At 46.1% G+C, this 8,757-nt stretch overlaps 1 protein-coding gene across 3 annotated transcripts in view; it reads left to right on the top strand.

Annotated features, from left to right (window-relative positions):
* MYOCD (myocardin) overlaps positions 1–8,543 on the top strand; it is a 137,487-nt gene extending 128,944 nt beyond the window's left edge. The window contains exons 12-14 of one of the 3 annotated variants that reach the window (XM_045293525.1): positions 2,088–2,216; positions 4,462–4,516; positions 6,124–8,543. In XM_045293525.1, coding sequence (XP_045149460.1) covers positions 2,088–2,216; positions 4,462–4,516; positions 6,124–6,695 — 756 coding nt within the window. In that variant the 3' untranslated portion in view covers positions 6,696–8,543. Of the gene's footprint in view, positions 1–2,087; positions 2,217–4,458; positions 4,517–6,123 lie in introns of all 3 variants that reach the window. The other 2 variants (XM_004709338.2, XM_045293526.1) reach the window with 2 other exon arrangements.
* The last annotated feature ends 214 nt before the right edge of the window (positions 8,544–8,757 follow it).

Genomic DNA, 8,757 nt, shown 5'->3' with positions numbered 1-8,757 from the left:
CCAAACAGGATACATAAAATGTGTAGACTGAAAATGTGCCAGCCCCAATTTTAGCATAATAGTCTAGAAGTGAACAAATTAAAACTATGCTGTGCCGAACAATTGCAGTTATGTAAATACATTATAATCCTACACAATAACATTATAATCCTATGAACATATGCCCCCACCCAGGAAAGTTTGTAAGCCAGCCACTTCATGCCTTTATCCCTATGCCTCCACCTCTCCACCCCATGTTTGTCTTGGATTGCTATACTGCCCATTTATATCCACCCAGTGCTCTCAGGAGACAAGCATGTTCTTTGATGTGAAGAATCTTTATTCCAGTTGGAACCTTATGAGCCTGCATCCATAAGCAAAGTCAAATCAGAACAGGCCGTCCATAAAGTCAGCAGCAGTATGCACCAGTTCACAAACTCAAAAACCTTCTCTTCATCTGGTTTGGTTCTGGTCAACTTAATGTGGACTGCCCTTCTTAGCCTCACCAGGGTGCCATAGGCCGCTTGTCCTTTGGGCCATGGGTCCCTTCACAAATTCTCATCAGGCCCAGCATCCTTGGGCCAGGTCACACCATAGGCACAGGTTCCATACAACTCTTTAAACTTCAGACCAGTCAACTGGCTCTTGTCTCTCCTCTAGTCTGTGTGAACCAGGCCAGACTCAACCCATCTGTCTAAAGCTGCATTTCTCCCAGTTCCACTTAGCAGGTGGATCCAGGCAGTCACCTAGCAACCATGGCAGGCTGCTCGTAGGCTTTCTTTAACCTAGAGAGGAGAGGTCTTTCAGGGCTCCAGATTGTTCCACCTTCAGGAGCAAACTGCCAGTTCAAAATTCAAAGAGACCAAATGGCTCCTTTTCTTTTCCCTTCTCCTTTTTCCTTCAGTCTTCCCAGGGCTCTCTAGGCAAGTCTTTTCAAATAAAAATGTCCTGTGCCCCAAAGCACGGGCCTGCCTCTTCTAAGTCTTCTCTGGAATTCCCGGTGAATCCATTTAACAGATTCAAGTTAAATGGCTGAAGGGAGTGGGCTGACAAACTTTCTCCTCATTCATACTTCCCAATAATCATTTCTTTCACATGTTATACCAGTAACAATGTAATCCTCATACAGCCTAAACACATTCTTAGAACACTCAGGTCCAATCCTTTGCTTATCTATATGACTCCACTCAGATGCAATACGGTCATAGTCCCCTGGCGGCATCAAACCAGGGCCTGGCATTTTGACTAAGCAGCATGGCCTCAGAGAAGTTCGAGGGGAAATTTACAGCCATGACCTTCCCCCATGCACCATTCCAGTTAGGAATAATCAAAGACCATTTCTAGGGATCAAAATCATCACTTTCCATTGTCTTTTCGAGAACATAACCCAGAAAACTGTCCTGTCATGTCTGACCTTGGGCTAGATAAAGAAAAAAACTACCAAAAAGGCAGAAGTCAGACAAGCCTCCTATTTCATTCTTCATTATTTATTTCTCTCGTACCCTCTCCTCGGGTACCATAAGATGTTAGGCCAGGTTTACAAGAGAAACAAATTCAGAGACCATCATAAATGTAGAAGAGAGAGCTTTCTATCAAGAAGTAGTGGTTTATCAAGAAAACATCCCAGCTCAGTCCAACTGAAGTCCCTAAGTCCGAACATTGTCCCCAGGCCCCTCCTCCGACGCATGCAGTCACATGCAATGCTGCAGACTGCAGGAACATCGCGGGTTGGTGGGTGCAGAACTGCGAGGAGCCAGTGGTGCTGGGAACATCGCAGCAGCTCTCAGGAGTGGCTGTCAGCAGGAAGGTGAACGCCGAGAGGCATGTGTCTGTGTTTGATCAGACACTTCCATTGTATTTGTTCATCTTGCTCTTCCCCCAGTCGAATGCAGTGTGCTTTTGCAAGGGAATTGAATCTTCCAGGTGCTGATTCTGAGATGCCTCCAATAATAATTTCACACCAATACATGCTATCATTATCTTGGAGTTACTTTCTGAGCGCCAATCTTTTTCCTTTTCTTAAATCAACTTTTCCAAAATTGAGCTGTATCCTCTCAAAGAAGCGGTACCGTGTATCGATTGCCTTTGCCTGTATTTCCCCCCCACAGATGGCTGGTGCACACTCTTCTGATAAGGCAGGACCAAAGTTTTCAGCCTCGTCCCCAGGGTTTTCTAAGTCAAGCTCAGCAGCTTCAGAGATAACACAGCCTCCATCTTATGAGGATGCAGTCAAGCAGGTAACCAACCGCACAATCTGATCATTCTCTAGTAGACTTGCGCAATCAACAGGGCTTTCTGCTATCACAGCTTGTAATTCTGATGTTGCATCTGCTGCCTCTGGGTGGCATGAAATGTGTAGACACTGATTGTAGAAAGTGGCAGCACGTGTGGAGATGCTGTGTGGAATAGAGAGAAAGCAGGTCAGACTGGACCTCCAGGTGCCTTAGCCCGTTCTGCCCCAAGCCAGCTGGCTCAGCGTGGGCCAGGTATCTAACTCCTCTGATATAAAATAGGCATCACAGCTACTTTGTAGAATTCTAGATGAAGTATTTAAGAGATTTGCCATGTTGCTTGGGCTCTGCAGAAGCGCTCAGATATGTGAGAGCTATTTTCCCTGTTGATGCCCACATACATACACGCATACTTCCTAGCTTGATAGTTATTGAATCTGGGCAGTGAAGGCATGCAGGACATCGCATTCTTGGCGTTTGTTTACATTTGGAAGTTTTCAAAAAGAAAAAAGGAAGGAAAAGTATGAATGACCCTACATTATAAATAGTCTGTGCTTCTTATCAGAAAGTCCCTGTTGGATATTCTTCTTGCTCACCTCTGAAAAGGATATACGTGCATGTGCGGCCCTGCACATACACACACACACACACACACAACACTGCCATCAATTTGATTCTAACTCATAGCAGCACCATAAAGGATTTCCAAGACTGTATAACTTTATGGGCATAGACAGCCTCATCTTCCCCCCCTAGGAGCAGCTGGTGGGTTTGAATCGCTGACTTTGCAGTGAGTAGGTAAAGGCTTACTCAAAAGGGCCACCAGGATATAATCATTAAATATTGGGTAACTGCAAGTAAAGTTAGCCTGCAATTAGGTTTCCTTTAGCTTAGAGAGAACATTTTATTCAAAAAGTACCAGCATTAACTGCCACCATGTTAACTTTGACTCATGGTGACCCCCATGTGTACCCAAATAGAATTATAAATTGTACAGTGGTAAATGGCTGTTTGGGGGGAGGAAATCATCAAACTTTTTGTAGGTAGACTGGTCGACCCTCTGGGTAGACTCAAACTGCCAACGTTTCAGTGAACAGCAGACCGTATTCACCATTCGTGCCATCCATGCGAACGGTCAGCTTTCTGATTTAAAAAAAGCAAGCAAACTAGGGACTCTGGCAACCTGAGAATCAATGTTTTGCCAGACAGTTACCTAAAGCAGGGTCTGCTTCCCCCTGGAGCCATAGATGTGCTCTATAGCCCACCCCTTCCTCCTACTCCAGATTTGGGTCCTTGGCCCCTAGGCACCCTGATGTCTGCTGCGTTGCAGTTGACTCGTTGATGCGCTGTGCTCCCTGTCCTGTTAGCTGCTGATGTCTGTGTTGGAGACTGGGCTCCTAGAGGAGTGAGATGGATATATGCCTTAGGTCTCCGCATTCCCTTCCCCTGGCCGCTGTAAGCATGAAGTAATTCTTGACAGTTTCTGTTCGGTTTTCTTCTGTTCGGGGGTGGGGGGAGGCCTGATAAAGTGGACTTTCTATAAATAAAGGTCTGCTGAACAACTTGTTGGAGACTTTCGTGGGGATTGGAGGTGGCAGCTGCTGGGGGTGTGGGCAGGCTGTTAAGTCAGTGTCAAGGGCTCCATGAGCGGGCGTCATGAGGGCCCGAGGAAATGGTGAGGCCAGCTCTTAGGCTGCATGCACACTAACCTGTGTGGGCAGGCAGAAGACACGGCCTTCCCAATGAGAAAAAGTGTTCTGTTGTTGCTTCTGTTGATGCCACGGAGTCTGCCCCCAACCTGTGGTCACCCCATCCATGCACGATGAGATCAGACCATGGTGGTAGGGCCTCCGTGCACTGCTTTGGTTTTCATTCGATTGTTAGGCCTTTCCTCTTGGTTGGTCTTAGCCACCAGAAGTGCCACTGACACCCATTCAGCGTGGCCCTTCCTACTTCTATATGAAAGGCCCTGCTCCTGGGATGGAACCACTTCAAGGGCTGGCACTCACGCTGGATCCCGCTCTGCTGGGAGACATTTCACAATCGTTTCCTCCTCCGCTGCAGTGGCACGTTGCTTCGCTCCTTGGCTGACCTGTTTAATGTTCCTAGTGAGCTTTCATCAAGCAGAGTTCAAGAGGCTTCACATGCAGCACCATTTGGAGACTTGTAGTTCTGCTCATAATGGTTGCCTTGAAACGAGGCCGCCCTTTCTGACCTCCCTGCCCTCCTTTTGGTTGTTTGGCCACAGCAGGTGACTAGGAGCCAGCAGATGGATGAGCTCCTGGATGTCCTCATTGAAAGTGGAGGTAAGGAGGCTCTGTTTCTTAGTCAGCGGTCATTCTGTACTTGCAGGTACACCCGAGAGTGAACACTGGGGCTAAAGCTGTAGGTACACTATCAGATGTGCTCCAAGCATCCATGGGAAGAGTTACCTCCCTGGAGCTTCGCCCCATGCTTGGAACAGACCCAAGGGCATGGTGGATGATTCCTTGATGTTCCTGGGAACATTTCCCACCGCATTTTAACACATTTTCGTTTTCTCCTTGTTTTCGGAAACATTTTTTTTTCAGCTCGAGCCATCTCAATCCTATCTTCTTAATCATAAGAATAAAAACAATAGAAGAGAACGTGAAGGTGATATGAACCTACTCAAAATGAAACTCCATTAGTCATCTTCTCCTGGGAGGCTTAACTTCACTCACACCAGCCATCAGCAATGAGCAGTCTGTGCTTTCTGCATCCTAGTAACTCATATACTTACTGCCTAGAGTTTAAAACCACATGGGTGAATGAAAGCACCCAACGAGATAGCATAGAATAAAAGAGGTCAGGCCTAAATGTTTTAGCAATCACATCTAAAGTTTCAGAGATGGGGAAGCAGAGAACTCAAGAGAAAGAGGGATGGGGGGAGGTAGGGGATGTTATGAGGCTCATTGTTGAGTCAGATAGACAGAGTTCTGCCTTTTGGAGTTTCTGGTTGTTGCAAACCGTTAACTTGCTCAGCTGCTAACAGAAGAGCTAGAAATTCAAATCCACTCAAAGGCTCAGACCTGGCAACTGCCTGAACACTCTGCCTTATAAAGTCCTGTGGAGCACGGTTATCGTCTATGGCACACGGTGTTTGTTACCATGAGTTGAAGCCAAGTCCATGGCAACTGTTTGGTGGAGCCGGGAGCTAAAGTAAAGGGGATGGAGAAAAGAAACAGACAGACAGACAGACACATCCTCCATTGTGACCAGAGGGGGAAAGAAAATGATTTGTTTGCAGATTCTGTTGTGAGAAAATGAGAGACTTCAGATCAGATGCCCTTCACTTCCTCATGATGTTTGTGACCTGGTTTGCAAAGAGTGAGGGTGTAGGGGGGTAGTATGAAAGATAAGAGGGCAGAAGGGCAGTTATGAATAAATCATGAATGGAGTTTTGAATAAAAACATAGTAGACTTGCTGGATCGCATTGAGTGCCAATAGGAGGTCGGAGATCATGAATTTAGAACAAACCCAGTCGATATGGTTGTGTAATTTTTTTTTCTTTCAATGCTCACTGATCCAGGGAAGGTGCAGATAATATTCATCTGGGGGTGGGGCTTTGTGAAGGGAGCATGGCGGAAGGGCACAGGGATTGTGGGTATTTATAAGAGCATAATTATAGTGGTTGGAAGTCAAAACAACAGTGGGCATCAAGTCAGTGCTTACTCTTGATAGAGAGTCCCATCATCATGGAAAAGAATTTCCAGAAGGAGTAGGTTTGGGGGAGGAATGGGAGGAAGGAAGAATTGGGAATATTTACACAGGGTGGTTTGGGAATGAAACTCCTATATCTGTCTTAATGTAATTCATTCTTCCAAAGAGACAGAGTATGTGGCATGCTCCACTTGGGATGATCTAACAATTGCCTTTGGGTTTTCCCCACAGAAATGCCCGCTGATGCCAGAGAGGATCATTCCTGTCTTCAAAAAGTCCCAAAGATACCTGGGTCTTCCCGAAACCCAAGCGATGCTCTCCCCAAACCTTCCGCTTCCTTTGAGCAAGCTTCTGCAGGAGGCCAGCTCTCTTTTGATCACTACGCCACCGAAAACGACGAGCACCTAGAGGTCTTACTAAATTCCCAGAGCCCCTTAGGAAAGGTGAGCGATGTCACCCTCCTAAAACTTGGGAGTGGGGAGCCCCCGTTTGATGGGATCATGGATGGATTCTCTGGGAAGGCTGCAGAAGACCTCTTCAGTGCACAGGAGATTTTGCCAGGTCCCCTTTCCCCGATGCACACTCAGTTCTCACCCTCTTCTGCGGACAGCAGCGGGCTGCCCTTGAGCTTCACCGAGTCTCCGTGGGAGACCATGGAATGGCTAGACCTCACGCCACCAAGCTCCACACCAGGCTTCGGCTCCCTCGCCGCCAGCGGCCCCAGCATCTTTAACATTGATTTCTTGGATGTCACGGATCTCAATTTGAATTCTCCCATGGACCTTCACTTACAGCACTGGTAGAAGGCGGATACAACCATGCTGGATATGACCAGCAATCATTCTCTTGGGGGAAGTATACACCTATGGACACTTGTATTGCTGAGAGAGAGAGACGGGAATTAAAAACAAACCTAAAGAGACTTCTGTGACAACCAACTAGGACAAATAGGATATATATTTTGTTTGTTAGTTGTTGTTGATTCCGAGATATATATATATTTACCAGCATTCAGTGATTCAGTGACTGATAATACTTTCAGCAATGCATTCAAAAAAATGTGTCTTCTCAGACTAAGAAAGCCCATTTATTTTCACTCCCCTTTAAAATACCTTTTGGTAATTTTCTAACCCATATTTTTTCTCAGGCATTGTTGGAGCATGATCCCATAAAGACAACTATAGACAAATGGTGAAGAGAAATGTTCACTTTTTTGAACATTTCAAAGGAAGTCCATCCAACCGTTATGAAAGCTAGGTCCTTGTTGTAGGCTCTTCTCGTCTCTCTGTTGCCCGTATGAAAGTGGAGTGCAAGCACAGCGTCAGTGGGGCGTTCTTGAGGCAGAGGAAAAGGATAAGCAGATCTGTTCATAGGAAAGCAAGCCCCTCAGCCACGAAATTAGCCACGGAGTGATCCCAGTCCTGTACTCACAGCTCCTTGGGCCTGATGTCAGGCAGCCTGCATTTGGTCCAGACAACCCTATTCAAAGCTGTCTTCTTTCACAAGCTAAACCCACTTTGCTCCTACTTTCTCTGAGGTGCTAAGCAGGGCAGAACAATGGAGATTCCTAAAGCAAGGAAAACTCCTGCTATTAAAAAAGGTTCCTTGGGTTTTCCTACACAACTTCTTTGGTTCCAAAAACTAGAGATTACCACATAGGCAAACCTGCAGGATATCTCTAGGCATAAGAAGCTGTATCAGGGAACATTCAGCCATGACTAAACAGTATAGTTTTACACATCATGGGAATAAATACCATGGACTACTCTCACGGGACTGCTATTTACTGGAGTCCAACTTCAATCTGTTTTCCTTTTTGTGAGACGGGATGGGGAAGTCTAGCTCGTTTAACTTTCTCCCACTCGATATACCTTGCAAAAAGCCAATCCTCTCTTGCTGTTCTTTCAACTTGTTAGCTTTTTATGCCCAACATTAGGAGGGGAGGACTGCTCACATGTAACATGCGTTCACACCCCTGCATTAAAAGCCCGGGTTCTCCCGTGGAGCCTCCTGCATCGGTGTGCTTCACCACAAATGCAGCCACAAGAGTTTGCCCACGTGGCCATTCCGGTGACTTGACCCACCGGACACCAAACCCACACCCCCTCCTTTGCTGTATAGTGGTCACTGGTTTCTGCTGCTCGGGGATATCATTCGATTATCCGAGTAAATGTGGACGATAGTTATGGGAGAGCCTATCAAAGGTTCTGGCCTCTGCGAAGAGGCACACTTGCACATTGAAGACGAAAGGGCAACAAGAGACAAGGGTCTCATCAGAGTGTGACCCTCACCACCTCTCATGCTTTGGCTGGGAGCTAAGCAACCTCAAATTGCAGGGCAGTCCCTCCAAAGCTTACCGGGGCTCACATCACCACCAAAGAGTGTTTGTTGCATGCTGTAGAAAGTAGCTCTTGCTGTTGTTTGTTTTTGTAAGAAAAAAAATTAATTTAAATCACCGAGGCACTGTTTTCTCCTTTTGTAAAAAAAGAAAAGAAAAGAAAATATTGTTCACTGTGCACTTGTAGAGAAAATAATCAAAAATGTGATTTTAGAAGTTTCTCTTTTTGATAAACCAAAGATTTAGAAGTCATTCCATTGTTAAATGTGTATGCGGATGCAGAGGATTTATTAATGACGGCGCCTCTGAATGTTTCCGGTTGGTATTCGGGGTGGGGTGGGAGGGGAGCAAGGAATGTACATCCAAACACGCACACGAGTGTAGATATATATGTGATGTGTGCGTGTGCGCGTGTCCTGAATAGCAATGTTACAGAAGTAGATGTCAAAAGCCTTTAACCCTCAGTCTGCTGTAGACATGGCCGTTCTCACGAAGAACTCCTGATTACTCAAGCAGACTACACGTTG

Source organism: Echinops telfairi, unplaced genomic scaffold, assembly GCF_000313985.2.
Source record: "Echinops telfairi isolate 266 unplaced genomic scaffold, ASM31398v2 ScPeMD7_2010;HRSCAF=2546, whole genome shotgun sequence".
NCBI lineage: Eukaryota > Metazoa > Chordata > Mammalia > Afrosoricida > Tenrecidae > Echinops > Echinops telfairi.
Note: the sequence above shows the minus strand (reverse complement) of the source record. Positions and strands in the feature narration are given on the sequence as shown.